Source organism: Myotis daubentonii, chromosome 2, assembly GCF_963259705.1.
Source record: "Myotis daubentonii chromosome 2, mMyoDau2.1, whole genome shotgun sequence".
Taxonomy (NCBI): domain Eukaryota; kingdom Metazoa; phylum Chordata; class Mammalia; order Chiroptera; family Vespertilionidae; genus Myotis; species Myotis daubentonii.
In genome coordinates, this window is record NC_081841.1 from 196440398 (window position 1) to 196460286 (window position 19889).

General features: G+C 41.4%; 1 protein-coding gene and 1 long non-coding RNA gene across 2 annotated transcripts; both read right to left on the bottom strand.

Moving 5' to 3' along the window:
• Positions 1-1862: 1862 nt before the first annotated feature.
• Positions 1863-8383, bottom strand: MBD3L1 (methyl-CpG binding domain protein 3 like 1). The gene is made up of 2 exons (XM_059681096.1): positions 7912-8383; positions 1863-3322 (listed from the first exon to the last, which is right to left on the bottom strand). The coding sequence occupies exon 2, from the start codon at positions 3299-3301 to the stop codon at positions 2720-2722; it is 582 nt and encodes a 193-aa protein (XP_059537079.1). The 5' UTR covers positions 3302-3322; positions 7912-8383; the 3' UTR covers positions 1863-2719.
• A 4536-nt stretch (positions 8384-12919) lies between these two features.
• Positions 12920-19812, bottom strand: LOC132228615 (uncharacterized). The gene is made up of 3 exons (XR_009451388.1): positions 19229-19812; positions 16425-17913; positions 12920-16192 (listed from the first exon to the last, which is right to left on the bottom strand). It is a non-coding gene; the product is annotated as an uncharacterized LOC132228615 (long non-coding RNA).
• Positions 19813-19889: the final 77 nt, after the last annotated feature.

A 19889-nucleotide genomic window follows, 5' to 3' on the forward strand; every position in this document is an offset into this window, starting at 1 on the left:
CCGGGCCCTGCCCGTGCACCAGGCCTCTATTCTATATAGTAAAAGGGTAATATGCAAACTGACCCTAACAGCAGAAAGACTGGGAATGACTGGTCACTGTGACACACACTGACCACCAGGGGGTAGATGCTCAATGCAGGAGCTGCCCTCTGGTGGTCAGGGCGCTCTCATAGGGGGAGCTCTGCTCAGCCACAAGCCAGGCTGATGGCTGCCAGTACAGCGGTGGTGGTGGGAGCCTCTCCTGCCTCCTCAGCAGCGCTAAGGATGTCTGACTGCAGCTTAGGTCTGCTTCCCGCTTGCAAGTGGACATCCCCCAATGGCTGCCGGGCTGCCAGAGGGATGTCTGATTGCCAGCTTAGGCCCAATCCCCTGGGGAGCAGTCCTCAGCCAGCAGATGGTCATCCTCCGAGGGGTCCCAGACTGTGAGAGGGCACAGGCCGGGCTGAGGGACCTCCCCCCCACCTCCTGAGTGCACAAATTTTTGTGCACCAGGCCTCTAGTATATATATAAAAGGCTAATATGCAAATTGTCACCTTGGGAGTTCAACCAGGAGACCAGGAGTTTGATTGCTTGCTATGATGTGGACTGACCCTCAGGGAGCAGCGTAGAATGAAGGAAGGCCCCGACCGGTAGCCGGCAGCCAGGTAATGGAGACCCCGGCCAGCAGCCAGAAGGTCCTGATCGGCCCTGATCGCCAGCCAGGCCTAGGGACCCTACCCATGCACGAATTTCATGCACAATTACTTTCAGACACTAATATACTAATACACATATACACATTATATGGTATAATATATATGATGTACTCAAACTTATTCATAACAGAATGGAGAATACTCATAACCATCAAATACATGTTTTTGCAGCTGTTCACCTTTTCATAGCTGGTATGTATAGCTAACATCTTCCATTTCCCATTTCATATTCCCTTTGTCCTTATCAAGCACCTCAGCAGTTTGAGGTTCTTTGCCTAGTTGGGGGTTCTGAAGGGTCTGGGTCATTAGTCATACTGCCTGGATTGCTTTTTTTTTTTTTGTAGTTTTCCACTGACACTAATCACAGGGCATGGTGATATTAAGAAAGATGCTAAAGAATTTCCTGAGTTCCAGACATTGTCTTCCTAACCTCCATTGCAGAGTAGCAGAAGGAAGCCTGAGTCCAAGTAACATCAAGGCTATATATAAAGACTGTGCCTGCTTTGGATGTAAAGATGAATAAAACTCAGGGGGGGGAAAACATCTGGGAAAAACAATTAAGTCTTTCCCCACACCCACCCATACCTTTCTTTGCATTGAACCCAATTAGACAGTTCTAGCAGAGGCTGCCCAACAAGCAGCCCAAAGCATCGCAGGCATGAGGCAGGCTGTGCTGTCCTGCTTTGGGTGTGTGGGAATAGACCGCATGATCTCTACACAGAAGACCACGGCTGAAGATACCCAAGGGCTAAAAATTAAACTTACACTAATGCTACCCATTCACACATTTTTGGTGTGAGCTTCACCTCCTTAGTCATTCTCAGGAATGCTTTCTCTAAAGAGTATAATAATGATAATATTAAATAATGATAATATCAGAAATATTAAACTTAACAAGGAAGAAAAAAATTGCTAAGAACCTAATTTAAATACCCAGCCAAACTATCTGTCAAAGAGAGAGATAAAGACCTTTTCAGGCATACAGACAGTCTCAAAGTAACCTCCCACAGGCCTTCAGTAAAAGAACCAGTAAAGAATGTACATCAGGAAGAAGAAATGTAAGCCTAGAAAAATATAACATAAATAATGAGGAAAAGAAGAAAATTAGTGTAACTAAATTAGTATTACTCTTAATGAAAGACATTAAAACACATTCTAACTAAAATTTCAGATGATTACCACATGGGAGAATAGAGGAGAGAAGATTCAATTTAAAAATAACTCATTTTTAGGGAAGATATAAATACTATAGATACTCTATTATTGTTTAATTACTCTCAGGAAGTGATAAAGATGTCACACAAATTTAGTAATGATAAAGAGGATTTGATAATACAACATGCTTGATCAGGTAAATACACAAATAATTCCCAATAAGCAGTAGCTCATTGTTAGATCAACGATGCTGAAAACAGTCTCTCTTGATATTCTAATCTCCCAAATGGCATGTCAATCTTCATGAACTAAATTGAAAAACATATAAATCTAAAAAATGAAGGAAAGTCTGGTATTTCATTATATGCAACTCTCTAAGTTAATGTGCAACAAAGGACAGAAAAAATACAGACCTAGAAGAAGATATCCTATTTTAGAACATAAATATAAAAGCTCTTTAATAAAATACTATTTTGGAATCTACTGGAATATTACACAAAAAGGACAATCCATTCTGACTGGTAGGTTTTACTCTGTGACTGTGAGGGCAAAACACTAAATAATCCCATGACTTTGATAACTCTCTGTTGACGTTAAAATGCAAGTAAATAACACACATAGCAAAGGAAAATGAGAGTACAACATGAAAAGGAAAGATCTTTCTCTCTCCACCTGAAACCAAATCTCTCACCTCAAAAAGATTACTGTCTATATATCCTTGTGTCACATGAAGAAGTTTAATACAGAAACGCATTGGTATATTTTAAAGTTTTAAAAGCTCAAAGCAAGAAAACATTAGGGACACTGCAAAGAGACATTAACAACGTGTTGTTCTCCATTTCACCTGCACCGTCTTCTCTTTTTTTTCCTAGTGTTTTTCAGGATGTTCTTCTTGGTCCCTCACTTTCTCTGTCTCACTAGCGAGTCTGTCTGCAATTAACGCTCTCGCCAGTCTCTCTCTTGCCATCTTCATTTTCCTTTCCTGTTTCTTGATATCTTTCTCAGTTACCAGGAATTGTTTGCAGGGGAGTTGTGGGGTGCTCAGACCAGCTCCTGGAATCATCTCTGCCCCATGTGAGGACCTGGCAGGGTTGGACATGGAGCTGCCGTGAGGACCCCCTGTGAGAACACCAGGCAGGGACTCGCCTGTGCAACTAGGCACAAGTGTTTGCAGGGCTTTGGTAAGATCAAAAGGACTTAAGAGTTGTCCTGTGCTGCTGCAGGCTTGGAGTCCTTGAAGTCTCTTCTGCCAGCACACCTGTTGGGGCTTGTCCAAGGTTTCCTCCCACTGGTGATATCTGACCTCATTGCCTGGGTGGGATGTGATTCTCGTAACTGGACTCTTGAATATGTTACTGGACATCCTCAATGGGATGGAGATGCTTAAGTCAGGCTTTGGTTTGGATTGGTTCACCCAATCATGACACTTCCTCTGTGAAGTCTTGACCATCGTATCTCTTTTCCATTTATTCTATAAAAATAAATTGTGAAATTGGATCTACATGATAAATGAAGCTTGCCTTCTTAGGACAATTACTTTAGCTGTCTTATACTTCCACCCTCCCTCTGGGGATAGATCTCACCTGCATCATGGGAAATTATCAAGCAGATTTGTTAAGAACAGAAAGCTCAAGGTCAAAACCCAGAACCTAGTCCAGATCATTTATCCTCCAACATCTTATAAGACCCTCTTCTTTATGAGTATGATTTTATTCTCTTTTTGTCATTGTCACTTTCACTACACCTGATTTAGTCTTGGTATTCTCTCATGATACACAGTACCCAATCTTTTTCTAAGTCCAAATTCCTACCATTCTTTTTTTTTTTTTTTTTTTTAAAGAATGGCTTTTCTTTCTTTTTTTTCTTTTTTTATATTTTATTGATTTTTTACAGAGAGGAAGGGAGAGAGATAGATAGTTAGAAACATCGATGAGAGAGAAACATCGATCAGCCGCCTCCTGCACATCTCCTGCTGGGGATGTGCCCGCAACCCAGGTACATGCCCTTGACCGGAATCGAACCTGGGACCTTCCAGTCCGCAGGCCGACGCTCTATCCACTGAGCCAAACCGGTTTCGGCTATTCTTTTGTATTATGTGAGTATTCATTTGGTTAACCCATTGACCACTTGGATTTCAGAGCTAAAATCATTAGCGATATCACCAACCAACCCACTTTTAGTGACTCACTCCCATATCCCAGAAGTTTGGTCATGTTCAAAAATAAATTATTCAGAAAACATATTCACCTACTACAAATGTCTGATTTCTAATATTTTTAAACACTCATACAATAGATACCCATTCTTCTAGATTGCAAGTTATGCCAGATCACCAGATTCTTATCTTAATTTCCCCACTTTGTATTAATTAGAAGGCATGGTTCTTTGGAAAAGACAATAATCCTGGGAAAAATAGAAGGCAGCAGGGAAAGAGGAAGAATAAATAGGAGACGGACTGACTCCATAACAGAAGCCATAGGCATGAATCTACAGGAGCTGGACAGGGCTGTTGAGGACAGAACAGGGCTGTTGGACCTAACTCATTCATAGGGTTGCTGGGAGTCGGAGCTGACTCAATGGCACATAACACACACACATTCCTATTAATCCTGGATTCCATGGACTATGATCTCAATAATTCCCTGGAATAATCCAAAATTCTTTACCACTCATCATGTCTACCTTGTAAAACTTCAAATTTAAAGATCTGATTATCTGTCATGCTATAGCTACTGCTGGTCTTACGATAATTGCACGATATTTGGGTACCACTGTTAATACAACAAAATCACCTACATCTATCCTGAAGCACCCAGAATGCCTGAAAATTTTACTTTCTTTTTATGTGTTGACATATTTACTCCTCAATTTTTCCTAAAGCCTGTTTCAAAATTTCTCCACTTTTTTTCTTTCATATATATTTGATATCCCTTAATTGGTCTGCTATTTCACAGAAAACTTGTGAAAATACTACTAGATTGAAATTTTACCGACGTAGTTGCCAAATCTGCAAGTATCTCTGATAAGCTTCCATTGCTTCCCAATTTGCTCTAATAATACTTAAAGAAATTTCTTTTATCCTCCAGTGGTGATCTGGATCTCATCTCTTCTTCCTTCTTATTAAGTTCTTCCCACCAACATTTCCGTATTTCCCCTATACTTATTTTTGTTGTTTGTTAATCCTCACCCGAAGATATTTTTCCATTGACTTTTTTTTTTTTTTTACAGAGAATGGAAGAGATGGGGGAGAGAAACATCAACTGGGTGCCTCCCACATGCACCCTGACCAGGGCTGGGGATCGAGCCTGCAAACAAAGGTAGGTGCCCTTGACCAGAATCAAACCCGGGACCCTTCAGTCTAAGGGCGTTGCTCTATCCACTGAGCCAAACGACTAGGGCATCCCTATACTTTTAATCTCTCTTTATGAACTGAATCCTTCCCTCAGCATTACATAGCTGCAAGTCTTTCCTAACTACATGGAAATTTCTCACCTGGTCTCCCTGGACCCTTCTTCAACCACTGCTCTTTCTACTCCCACCCCTTAGTTGTGAACCATTGAGAAAGGTCATCTGCAGCATGTGTCTCTGTGGCCTCACCTCACCCACCTCCTCCGACCAGCCTCAGCCGCACTGCCACCTGCCCTTACCATTCTAGGCTAAGGTCACAATGACTCCTTTGTTACTAGACCCAACAGGAACTTTTCATTGTTCATCTGACATGATCTTTAAGTGGGGGACTTTTAAATATATTTGGATAACTTATTTATGTGAATATTATTTTATGGCTGTGAATCCTATGAAATCTAAAGCGAGAGTATGTTATAAATGGAATGTACAAACTGGACTTCTGGACTCAGCACAAAAAAATGTAAATGAACTTAATGTGTACACTGATGACATTTAGAAATCATAATAGCTTGGCTCTAATGGGTGAAAATATACAACTAAAATTACTTTCACCTGTTTTGACTTTATTTAATGTGGCTACTAAAAATTATATTTCATAATATGTAGATTGCTTAATCCTACTATTGGACAGAGCTGGTCAAGTCCTGAGGAAAAATAAAGCCTGCAGAAAGTGGTCAGGGAAAATTTTCCCAAGGTAAGAAGTATACCCTGGCCCCCACTGCAAGATGCACACACACACACACACACACACACACACACACACTCTCTCTCTCTCTCTCTCTCTCTCTCTCTCTCTCTCTCTCTCTCCCACACACATACATTAACAAAACCAAGCCAGTGCTGTCCCAGAGTGCCATCACTACTCAAATGCCATGAGATTGCATTCCTACATAGTCCTAACTGGACTAATCTCAAGTGAGAAGTCAGAAGTCAGTTAGGAAGAGCCAAAACCAGAGACTAAGGGTCAAGATTTGTATTAATTCCCCTCTCTCTGGCTTCTATTAAACATTCAATATGTTTGGAAAACTTTTTCAGGGAGTGTTGTTTTAAAAATCCCTTTACCGTTACTAGTGTAAATATCCAAGATATGTAAAGAGTAATTACTCTAGTCAATAAATGAGATGATAGAATATGAATATCATTATTACTAAATCACTATTGGATTAGTGAGCCAGTCAGGGGACAGGTGACACTGGGTTAATTTGGGCCTCAGTAAGCTGATTCTGATTAGAGTACTGTCATCTTGATTGCTCTATGCTGGGACCTTTGAAACGTGCCAGCCCCACCTACTGTTTAACTACCAAAGCCCACCAGGCAGGCAAGGCCTTACTGACAAATCCCCTGCTCCACTCCCCTGACAACACCTAGAGGGGTTTCCAAGACCCCACTTCGTTATGACACTCTTCTATCTGCCACAGGCCAGGAAAACATTTTCTGTGGTGCCCATTTCTGGGGGTGACACTTCTCCTGTGGGCAAAGGAAAGATCAGGGTGCAGACCTAGTGAATTGCAGGAATTAGCACAAAAACTGGGGTTTGCTGACAGAGAGAAGAGAACCTGTAGTGTGCACAGCTACCAGGGTCCACAAAGCCCCACGGGTCCCTAGGTAGCTAGCATTGAGGAGGAAGGTGCAGGACAGAGCAGGTACTTTTGGGTGTGATTGTGCTTGGTGATGCCTGTAGAATGACATATGTGATACTCGTAATGCATTCAACAATGTTGGTCAGCGACTTATTCATCTTCTGTTATGGAGTGCTTTCAACATACATTCAGGTGCTAGTACCTGCCCTTCAGAGTTTGTAGAGTTGGAAAATGTCTTACATTTTATTTATAATATGCAGATAAAGCACATTTGGAAGTAGTCAGCCAACAGACAGGAAGGAGATTTTCTTTGTTGGCTAGCATGTAAACAAATTTTCTTTAAAAAGGAAGTGTTTTCTCCACTTGAAGTATTCAAGTCTCCTATGATGATTGTTATTCTCAAATTCATATATTCTCTAACAGTTTATGCTTTATATTAGTGTAACACTGTTTTATTTGGTATGTGAAGGCTGACTACTATTATATTTTCTTGGTGATTTTTTCTTATATCAATAGATGGTAAACCTCTTTATCCTACTTAATCTTTTCGCCTTGAAGTCTATACTGATAATTCTAGTTACACTCCTATTTTGCTTTGTTGAGATCAGTCTGTTATAGTTGTGTTTATTTCTCTATTATCTACTTTTCTGTTATTTTACGTGTGCAGTTATTTTGGGGGGAACAGAATTTTTCTAGATTTCTCTCGTTCTTGGGACTTTCAATTAGTTCTAGGTTTTCAATTGACCTACATTGTGTAAAAGTTTGTTTTTCTCTATTTGCATTGGCTAAGGCCAAGCATCTAGCTCCGCGTGACCCTGGCACCACCGTCAAAGCGAACGTAGACTGAAAGAGTGATTTCTTCAGTCAATTATTTTGACCTTTTATCAGGATTGTGTGCATCTGTCCCACACACCTAAACCTGCCAAGTCTGTTAAACACACAGGTGCATGCACGCTTATGCAAACGTCTCAAAGATTCTAGAAGCTTTTCACCCACAAAGAGATCTTGAGTCAGAACATGTTCAACCAAAGTGAGAACTGGAAAAGATCTCCCACAAACTAAGCAGCCTTACCACTTAACACAGTTGGAAACTGGGCAGTTGGGCAGGCATTGCGTGTGTCCGTGCCATCTGAAGGGTTCAAGGCCAGAACATTTTTCTGCTTGACAAGCTGTGTGGGGTCAGGGAAAGAGAACCGATTTTCTGAGTTAGAAGTGGTAAGTTCCAGTCTTGGCCAAATCACTTCCTGGTGATCATGGGAAAGCTATGCTTCACCTGCCAATGGGAAAGTGGTACCTCTCTACATCAATGTATAGCAGACAAAGAGAATAATGAATTAACTATTTACATATGCAAAATATTTTCAAATTCTCTAAATCCTTTCAGACCTCATCTCACTTTTCCCTGGCAACAACCCTGTTACATTGGTATTATTATTATCCCTATTTTACAGAGAAGAAAGTAATTTCTCCAAGGTGTCCCAAGTTAATAAAAATGCAGATTCAGGACTCGAGCCTAGTTTTCTGATTCTAAATCCGGGGACCATTTCATTGTACCCTTCCCCTAGTCAAAACATTTGGAAAACAAAAAGCACATCGCAAATGTAAGGAACTGGTGTTAATTTTCTGAAAGAGACACATGTGAGACTTCTTGTCAACCTGCAAAAGACTGCTGGGCTGCAGGCAGATCAAAAACTGGAAGAAAATGCAAGAGATTTTCTGGTCCTGCCCTTTACATATGTTAGGCAAGCAAGTATTTAAACCTTTGCAAGACAGAAAAACATCTGTTACTTTTTTGGCATTTCTAAGACCTTAGCTTCCACAATCTTCTTTGATAGACCATTCCAGGGTTTTGTAATCTGAATGACAAAAAACAAAACAAAACAAAAAACCCCCCGCCTTTTCTTCATGATACAATATAGGTCTCTTTCCTCTTCATAAAAAGTTCTAGGTTTGGCCTTCTTCGTCACTTGTCACTTTTCTCTTTTGTTCTCCCTTCGTGTTCCCGAGTGTGCCAATTTCTGCTTTAGAAAAGCGGCTTGATTTTTATGAGACTCCCCGTTTCTTTTCCATTGCTTTCCTCCTACTAGTCATAATATTAGAAAAAATTTTGGTCTTTTAACATTCATTAAAAACAATACTTGTTTTAATTCCTTCCTTCTTCCTTTCAATTAAATAATTTCCTAACCATTTCTTCCTGAATTTTTTTTTTATCCCACAAGACTAATTTGTCTTTTGAAAACCAAGATCAAACTGGGTCATCAGATCTAGTCTGCCTCTAATTACCACATACAAACTGATGGATCATCATGTCCAGACCCCTGCCTGTTAGAGCTAATTCACTAAAATTAAGCAGTTTCATCTCAAAGGTCACTGAAGTCTAAGGCATCTTGGATGACTGTGAATGACAAGCGGTAAGGGATGCTCAGCTTCCCATCTGACAGAGGGTGTAGCTCCGCTACACCTTTCCCAGAGTCTCCCAGGGATGGAAATTCCACGGATCTCGACTGCTGTATTAGTTTGGGCCACTCTAACAAAATACCATAGATTGGGTGACTTGAAAAACAGACATTTGTTTTTCACGGTTCTGAAGACTGGATGTGTGAGATCTTGGTGCCAGCGCAGAGGGGTTCTGGTGAGAGCTCTCTTCCTGGTTGCAGATGGCTGCCTTCTTGCTTTTCACATGGTGGAAAGATGAGATGGCTTCGGTCGATTCCTCTTCATATGTAAGGGCACTAATCCCATTATTGAGGTCTCACCCTCATGGCCTCATCTCCAAAGACCCTGCCTCCAAATACCATCACATTTGGGGTTGGGGATACAAACATTTAGTCCATAACAACTACCTCATTCATTATTTTGGCTTCTAGGTAGTCCAGAGGCTTGCCTCATGTTCAGAGTACATTTCTTTGGACATAATTTTATTCTTGCTAGGTCTTTTTAAAAAATGAACTGCTGTTTAGCATTATTCTAAAAATTCTTTACTCTTAAGAGCATATTTTATTTTTCCTGTGCTCCCCTATTTAAGCTAAAGAATTCCGTCCTTTCCTCATTAGGCCTGTTTTCCATACATTTTATCATTTTGCTCAATCATTTAACTGTAACATCAAAAAGGAAGCATATACAACATTTTATTGGTGATTATTTTAGAATGGTGAGATTTTAATTTTTTTCCCTCAGCTTTTCTTTTCTTTCCAAACTATTTACAATGACATATATTTTAGCAATTTAAAACAAGTTAAAACTAAAAGATATTGTAATGAAAACAGTGTGGTTTTAGAACAAGAAAAAATTAATAGACTAATGAGGGAAAGAATGGACTATTCAATAAATGATACTGGGCCAAGTGGGCCACCCATATTGGAAAAAAATTATATTTCTACATTATACCATATCCCCAAATTAATTTTAGGTGAAAAACAAAAACTTTAAAGTTTTCAAAGAAAATACTGGAAAATATATTGATGTTGTTGGGATGAGGAAAGGTTCCTAAAGAATTACATAAGAAGCACAAACCATAAAGAAAATTGAGTATGTATTCAATTGACTACTTGTCATGATAAAGGACACAATAAGAAAAGCCAAAAGCACAGCACAGACTAGCAGAATGTATCTGCAAAGTACATAACCAACAGAGGATTAGCATGCACAATAGAGAAGGTACCACTACAACCCTACTTACCTTACAGATATCCCTACACACAATTAAATGACACAAACACAAGGCTATTCAATGCAACAGTGTTTGTAGTAGCAAAAATTTCAACTGTAAATGTGGTATGAAAATATCTCCTTTCTGTTGGTAAAAGAAAGTCACAAGTAGTTCTGCTAATATTACTGTGGCTTGTGGCCTAGATTCATAACAAAAGGAAAGTCTAAGCTTCATTTAGAGCAGCAGTTCTCAACCTGTGGGTCGCGACCCCTTTGGGGGTCGAACGACCCTTTCACAGGGGTCACCTAAGACCGTTGGAAAACACATATATAATTACATATTGTTTTTGTAATTAATCACTATGCTTTAATTATGTTCAATTTGTAACAATGAAAATACATCCTGCATATCAGATATTTACATTATGATTCATAACGGTAGCAAAATTACAGTTATGAAGTAGCAACGAAAATAATTTTATGGTTGGGGGTCACCACAACATGAGGAACTGTATTAAAGGGTCGCAGCATTAGGAAGGTTGAGAACCACTGGTTTAGAGGCTAGTGAAAAGGAAGATGTAATTTTTTTCTTAACCAGGTTCACAGACCCCTTGAATTGAACAGGCCGTGAACCCGAGATTTAGGATCAAAATGTATTTGGCTGTTGGAAATGTTGCTCAGTCTCTTGGCTACCACTTGGCTTGGGCAAATTCTGGACTTATCACCTCTTGGTCTGTCTTCTCCTAGATCTTGGTGCAGTAGTTCCTCACTTGCTCATCAGTTCTTTTATGTCTTTAGGAAAACGCTTTTTATATTTCATCCTATTTTTAAATTGTCTCCAGTATAAGAGTTGACCCACTTGCCTAGTCCACCATTACAGGAAACAGAGGTGCCTGCATTCGAGCTATCTCCACCTTTATGTACGCAAGGCCTTATGTCTTCTCACTTGGACTGCCAGCACAGCCATGGGTTTCTAACACTCCAGTATGGCCTCCATTCTCCAGTCACCAGAGAAATTTTTCTAGATGCAAATAAGATTTCTAAAATGTAAATCTGATCATATTAGGTCTTAGTTTAAAGTCATTCTGAGGCTCCCAAATATTTTTGTGTAAAATACAAATTCTTTAGTAAACCAAACTCCTGTTAAAACTTCTAAATTGTATAAGTCTCCTGTAAGACTTATATAAGGGGGAAATGGGGACATCTATAATAGCGTCAACAGTAAAAATACCAAAAGAGCCGGGCCCATGTGGCTCAGTTGGTTGAGTGTCATCCCATGTACCAACAGGTCACCGGTTAGATTCCTGGTCAGTGCACATGCCCAAGTTGTGGGTTCCATTCCCAGTAAGAGATGTGCAGGAGGCAGCCTATCGATGTTTCTCTGTCATCAGTTTCTATCTCTCTTTTTCCCTTCCTCTCTCTCAAATCAATAAAAACGTATGAAAAAATAAAGACGTATAAAAGACTCCTAACAGACAGGAAGTGGCTCTCTTCTCACACCCCAACTCTCATCCTATGCTCTTGCCAGGCCCAACTCCTTTGAGTACCCAGAATGCTATATGTGCCCGATAGCTTCTGCACCTTTACCCATGGTATGTCTGCCCCAGACAGCCATCCCCTCTTCCCTCGGACTGGCTAACTCCTCTAGTGTTTTAAGTCTCGGCTCAGGCACCACTCCTACTGGAAAGTTTTTGTGATTTGTCTTTGGAGTCCTTCCTAGGTTCTTTCACAATACTCAGGTCCATTCCTACTTTTATTAAAAGCATATTATTCTGTGATGTGTGTTCTTGTTGGTCTCCCTCATTAAACAATACACTGCTTCAAGTCAGGGGCTTTCTTCCTCTAAATGCGTGCGCAGCACACACCACAATGTCTGACCCTCCACGTTCATTTACCAGATTAAATGGAGAAATACTTGGCATACTATCTTTTGTAGTGGTTTACTTGAACTATTCACTCTTTTTTTTTTTTTAAATATATTTTATTGATTTTTTACAGAGAGGAAGGGAGAGAGATAGAGAGTTAGAAACATCGATGAGAGAGAAACATCGATCAGCTGCCTCCTGCACATCTCCCACTGGGGATATGCCCGCAACCCAGGTACATGCCCTTGACCGGAATCGAACCTGGGACCTTTCAGTCCGCAGGCCGACGCTCTATCCACTGAGCCAAACCGGTTTCGGCCACTCTTTTTTTTTTTTTTTTTAAATATATTTTATTGATTTTTCACAGAGAGGAAGGGAGAGAGATGGAAAGAGTTAGAAACATCGATGAGAAACATCGATCAGCTGCCTCTTGCACATCCCCCACCGGGGATGTGCCCGCAACCCAGGTACATGCCCTTGACCGGAATCGAACCCGGGACCTCTCAGTCCGCAGGCTGACGCTCTATCCACTGAGCCAAACCGGTTTCGGCACACTCTTTTTTTTTTTTAAGTGCTAGGGTGATAAGACACTATAACCCTTGCCTTCATCACCAGTTTTGTCTATGTGCCAGTTTTGTATGCTGTGAAATGGCTCATTCTTTTCTTTCCAAACTATTTACAATGACATATATTTTAGCAATTTAAAACATGTTTTAAAAACTGGGAACTCTAGGTTACATATGTCCACGTTAAAACTATGTACTTATTTACCCTTTACTGACTTATTCCCCAAATTTAGGTTAGCTTTTTAAAATTAAGACAAAGTAAAATGGTAAAAATTGTAGATATAAACAGGAGATCAGAGATTATTTAAGGAAAGATCCAGGGCAATGTTACAAGAAGCTGGGGTGAGAAAGTGAGCATAGTCATTGGCTCTGAGCTCTCTAGTAGGAGCTAAAAAGGGGAAGCAATAGGATTCATCTGATAAGAGGAGTCATAGAAGTTTGACTAAACTTTTACTTGCACTAAATTCTGAGAAAAGTTTATTACATAGATCCTCATAAAGAAACGTAGAGATGTTATTCACATGGCTGTTGTTTTTACTAAAAGCAAGGAACTAATATATGTCCAGGTATACTGCTCTCTGGGATCAAGTTTGATACAGAAATAAAACTTGGGGGAACAAGAGAAATGGACTGATGACACGCTCTTGTTTCATTTATTAAGCTGCTGACATGCTGTGGTTAGAAGCCTATTCATGATTGAGTTGACTACAGTGTAGACACGTAGTGTTATTGGTTGGAGACTAGAAAGCTTTAGATACAAGATGGCAAAGTCAATGATCTATTATACAAATGAAGGAGGAGATCTACAGTTTGAATTGTCTGGAGATTGAGGGTAGCCCCAAACCTTCAAATAGCTGAGTGAGCAGCATGCATGCTGTGTTTGTTAACAAATGAAGTTCAATAAGGCATATGGCATTTTAAATTGTTATTTTCATGATCTATCTTGGAAGTTAGATTGCAGTTATGCCCAAATCATCTAGTTTGCTCATGTTACAAATATGAAATTACTTAATTCCCCAAAGATTCTGGTGGGATTCTAGTAAAGAGAAAATACGAAAATTAAGTATAAAAAGGAGATGAGAACCCATTTAGGAAATGAGAAAGGCCTAAGTGGTGTGACTAGTGCTTAACTTACAGGGTTGTTGTGAGGACTAAACAAGGTAGTCTGCAGAGAGCAAGTTGCTCATTGTCCAGGACACAGATTCTCAATACTAATCTCCTTTCCCCCACTTCCTTTTCTGTAGGCAATGGGTAGGCACTAGAGATTTTTAAGAGGCAATTAAATGGTCAGAATTATACTTGAAGGAAATTATAGGTTCAGAGATAACAGGAACTGCAATTTGAAGTTTTAAAAAATTTACATTTGAGCTGGACAACTTTGGACCCCAAGGAGTACTCCATTTAAGAGGCTTAAAACATTCATATACAACCCAAGAAAATCATTTCCTTTCAACCTTAGTCCTGCTAAAAAAGCAATTTTTTTCCCCCTGAGCCAAACAATATCCTATTTTTAGATTTACACTTAGGGCGTCTTCTTAGGATTCATTGTAAATTCTTTGGGGACAGAAGTAGTTTTACTTTTGTTCTTCTCACAAAACCTAATAGCACTGGACAGGAAGGTAAACTTAAGTAATTGTGTGCAGAATTTATTTTTATTTTTTTGTCTTAACAAGTTAGGTGGCATTTGTAAGCACTGTGGTATATAGAACATGATCTGCTTAAAGCAGAAAAAACTGCAAGAAAATTGCCACTTGCTCTAAAGTAATGTGAATGGTAGTAGTTACTTCCTCTAGGAGTTTTTTTTTTAAAAGACTTAACCCTACTCCAGTGAAGCTATCATTGCACAAAACATGTTTGGGTCTTCTTTCCTTCTGTGGTATTTACTTGCAAAATACCACAAGGTAGTCAAGGAGATGAACTCTGGGATTTGCATCCCATCTCCTCTACCTAGTATCTATGTGGCCTTCAGTACCGTAGTCTGTTTCTCATCTATAAAACAAGGACACCAACATTACCTATGCTATAAATATATAAAGATTAAAATCTATGTGAACACTTACATGGTAGGAACTGTTGACTCTCATGCAGATATAAAATGAACATGTGCCAAAGATTTTATTGAACTTGCTCTTTAATGAGAGAACCAGGAAAATGCTAAAAGTGGTTTAAATGAGGATTTGATTTTATTATTCTTTACAGGACAAAATCACTTGCATTCCCTTGGACAGGAATCCTTTACATAGCACCAGTTAGGAAATATTCTCATTATTATCAGTTGTATATAAATTAACTTCTACCTCTATCGAAGTGTCAAATAGCCTATTCAAAGGCATGATCAAGCATCCCAATGAGAGGATAATCGAGTAATCCTTTTTACTCATTCCAACCCGTTAGTTTTTCCTTGCACAGGGTTGTTGTGAAGATTTACAAGTTTACCTAACAGTCTGATTCATAATAAATAGTTGGTAAGCCTTATTCATTATTATTATTGTCTTCAGAATGTACAGCACATTCCTTTGGATATCTGTGATAGTTGTTTTTCAGCCATGGAAGGAATATTCAATTTTTTTGGAAACAGCTAAGTTATTTGAAATGAAGTCTGTTAAATAAGTAAAAAATACTGATTTTTCTTTTTAAAAAAGTATTTTTCTTTTTTTACAAGATGAGACTATTTCCATTAGATACGCTAAATCAATTTTTAGAGGATTGTGGGAAGATGGTAGAGTAGGAAGCACCAGGAATCTCTTTCTCCACCTAGACAAGTGCACTGGCAGAATCTGTCTGATATAACTATTTTGGGACTCTGGAGTCTGTTGAAGGTTCCCAAATTCCAGGGAAGATCTGAACGGTAAACTGCAGCTAATTTTGGTCAGTTTCAGCTCTTAGCACAGTAGTAGCTACCCATCCTCCACCCCTGGCCAAAGACACAGGTGACAAAAGAACAAGTTGACAAACCAAACATTATGAAAATTTTAAATATTTTATACATAAAAAAAATACTATTCATGGAGTAAAAAGGCAACCCACAGAATGGGAGAAAATGTTTGCAAATCCTTTATCCGATATGGGATTAATACCTAGAATATATAGAGAACTCGTAAAACTCAAGAACAAAAAGGGACTTGAATAGACATTTCTTCAAAGATATAGGAATAACCAATAATCACGCGAAGAGATGCTCAACATCACTAAGCATTAGAAATGTATATCAAAACTACAATGACATAACACTGCACGCACAATAGGATGGCTACTATAAAAAGTAATAGGAGCCCTGACCGGTTTGGCTCAGTGGATGGAGCGTCGGCCTGCAGACTGAAGGGTCCCAGGTTCGATTCTGGTCAAGGGCATGTACCTTGGTTGCGAGCACATCCCTGGTGGGGAGTGTGCAGGAGGCAGCTGATCGATGTTTCTTACTCATCGATGTTTCTAACTCTCTATCCCTCTCCCTTCCTCTCTGTAAAAAAATCAATAAAATATATTTTAAAAAAAAAGTAATAGAAAACCAGTGTAGGTAAGGAATTTGAAAAACTGGAACCCATGTGTACTGTGGTGGGAATGTAAAATGGTATAGTTGTTGTGAAAAACAGTATGGTGGTTCCTCAAAGAATTAAAACTAGAATTACCATATGATCTAGCAATCCCACTTCCGGGCTTGCATGAAAAAGAATTGAAAACAGTTTGAAAAGACATTTGTATACCCATGTTTATAGCAGCACTATTCACACTAGACAAAGGGTGGAATCAATACACTGCCATTGACAGATGACTGGATACACAAAATGTGGTACATATAGACCATGATATATATCATTCAGCCTTAAAAAGGAAGAAAAGTCTGATGCATGTTACAACAGGGATGGGCCTTGAGGACTTTATGCTAGGGGAAATAAACCAGTCACAAAAAGAGAAATACAACATGATTCTACTTATATAAGGCATTTGGAGTAGTCAAGATTATAAAGACAGAAAGTAGAAGGGTGGTGTCCAGGGGCTGTGGGGAGAGGGGCCTGGGAAGTTATTGTTTAGTGGGTATAAAGTTTAAGATTTACAAGGTGAAAAGAGTTATGGAGATGGATGGTGGTGATGGTTGCATGAGGTAAATGTATTTAATAACACTGACCTGTACATTTAAAAATGGTTAAGGTGGCAATTGTTATGTTACGTGTATTTTACAACACACACCCACAAAAGGAAAAATCAATTCTTAAAGAATTCCAAATGTTTGGGATGTTCAGCCTCCCATGATAAATTACTTTAAAAAATTACATTTAGAATTGAAAAATAATGTGCTTGCTTAACAATTCACTCCAAAAGCTTTCTGGTTGACCTGGTGTACATCACAGACGGAAGTTCACTGCATAGGAGGATGGTGCTGAACTTGGTACCTGCTGGGACCGGGGCACAGAGCACACAGCACACGCAGCTGGGGTCCTGTGGGAAGGTCACAGCTGACGCATGGTTGCTGCGGCTGGGAAAACCCAGGCATGAACCTGCAAGCACTTCTTGCTGGTGACAAGCTCATGATAATGAAGTATGATGCAATTATTCGGAGAAAATGTTCCGTCATGCTTCCTGTGATGAGTTTTTAACAATAAAGCAAAACACCACAAACTGAAAAAGTTAAAGTCAATGACTGTCACATTAAGCCACATCATTTCCCTTTCGACTTGGTTTTGAAATTCAACTTCCCATTTATTTTAAAGCCAGTCTTCCTGTGAAGAGGTGACTAGGAAATGGAACAACTTACTATGTGGCTTCAGTAGAGACCTTAAACGCTTCCGTGCAGCCGGGCATGAATAAGACAGGAGCTGGAGACATGAAAATGTAGGGTCCTGCCACTCAAAATGTGGTCCCTGGGTCAGCAGCAACTGCACAGCCTAGGATGTCCTCTGAACCCTGGGCCCCACCCCAGAACTCCTGTATCAGAATCTAACATCTGAACAAGATCTCCAGGCCCTGTGTATATTAAAGCTTAGTAAGTACTTATCCTATCTAATAAAAGAGAAACATGGTAATTAGCGTACGACCGCTACCCTTCCCATTGGCTAATCAGGGCGATATGCAAATTAACTGCCAGCCAAGATGGCGGCCAGCAGCCAGGCAGCTTGAAACTAACATGAGGCTTGCTTGCTTCAGTGACGGAGGAAACCAACGTTCCCCGCCTGCCTTGCCGGCCTCTGAGCCTGCAGTTTGAAACATTGTAACAAATATAGAAGCTAAACAAACCCCCAGAAACCTGCTTTCAGCCAGCCGGGATCTCAGAGCTGGAGTTATACATTGTTTCGATTATAGAACCCAAACAAACCAGATACCTGCTTTCAGCAGCAGAGGCCTCAGAGCTGGAGCCAGAGCTAAAGCTGGCCCAGAATAAAAAAAAGAAAAAGAAAAAAAAGGAGCAGTTGGGAGCTTCAATCCTCAGCCCCTCACCCAGACTGGCCAGGCACCCCAGTGGGGACCCCCACCCTGATCCAGGACACCCTTCAGGGCAAACCAGCCAGCCCCACCCATGCACCAGGCCTCTATCCTACATAGTAAAAGGGTAATATGCCTCCCAGCACCAGGATCAGCGGAGCTGAGAGGCCTCCCAGCACCGGGATCAGCGTGACAGGGGGCAGCGCCCAAACCCCCTGATCGCCCTGCGGCTCTGTGTGTGACAGGGTGCGGCACCCCAACCCCCTGATCAGCCCTGCTCTGTGACAGGGTGTGGCGCCCCAATGCCCCCCCTCCCCCCCCCCACGGGCCCTGCTCTGTGTGTGACAGGGTAGAGCCATAACCTCCCCATCGGCCCTGCCCTGAGTATGAGAGTGGCGTCACCCCAACCCCCTGGTCGGCCCTGGTCTGTGGGTGATAGAGGGCGGCGCCCCAACCCCCTGATCCGCCCTGCTCTGTGTGTGACAGGGGGCGGTGCCCCAACTCCCCTATCGGCCCTACTCTGTGAGTGACAGGGGGGAGCTCCCCAACCCCCTGATGGGCCCTGCTCTGTGCGTGACAGGGGGGAGCTCCCCAACCCCCTGATCGACCCTGCTCTGTGCGTGACAGGGTAAAGAGCCCCAACTCCCCTGATGGGCCCTGCTCTGTGCATGACAGGGGGCGGCGCCCCAACTCCCCAATCAGCCCTGCTCTGAGCCCGACCAGGGGCTGCACCTAGGGATTGGGCCTGCCCTCTGCCACCCGGGAGCAGGCCTAAGCCAGCAGGGCGTTATCTCCTGAGGGGTCCCAGACTGCGAGAGGGCACAGGCCAGGCTGAGGGATGCCCCCCCTCCCCCCCGAGTGCACGAATTTTTGTGCACCGGGCCTCTAGTTCTACCTAATAAAAGGCTAATATGCAAATCAACTGAACAGCAGGGAGACACTCAGCACAGGAGCTGTCCCCTGGTGGTCAGTGTGCTCCCACAGGGTGAGCGCCACTCAGCCAGAAGCCGGACATCCCCAGAGGGGTCCCGGACTGCGAGAGGGCACAGGCTGGGCTGAGGAACCCCTCCCCTTCCTCCCCCCCACCGTCCCCTGCATGAATGTCATGTACTGGGCCTCTAGTAACAGCATAATAGTCCACGTTCCTCTCCTGGCTGCTTAGCACGATGGAGGCCATGGTGAGTGAGTGTGCATACTTGTGACTAGGAAGAAGGACCCTTAGGTTCTAGTCTCATGTTTATCACTGAACATCCCACTTTCCCACCTATTACACTCTACCAGCCCTGCCTACCTCACAGGACTGCTGGGAGGACCAAATGGGATCTCTGCTAACAAACCCATTAGTGATTTGGGCCCAGCCTGCCTCTTGGGTCTTATCCTGCACAATTTCACACATTGTGTTCTAGCCACACTGACTGCAAGCAGAGTCCATTTCTGCTTCAAGGCCTTGTCCAAGCTGCCTTCTCTGCCTGGCTCCTCCTTAGTGATTCAGATCTCAGCCTATTACAGTGAGATTCACTGAACTCAGTGAGAACCTCTCAGACCACCCAATTTAG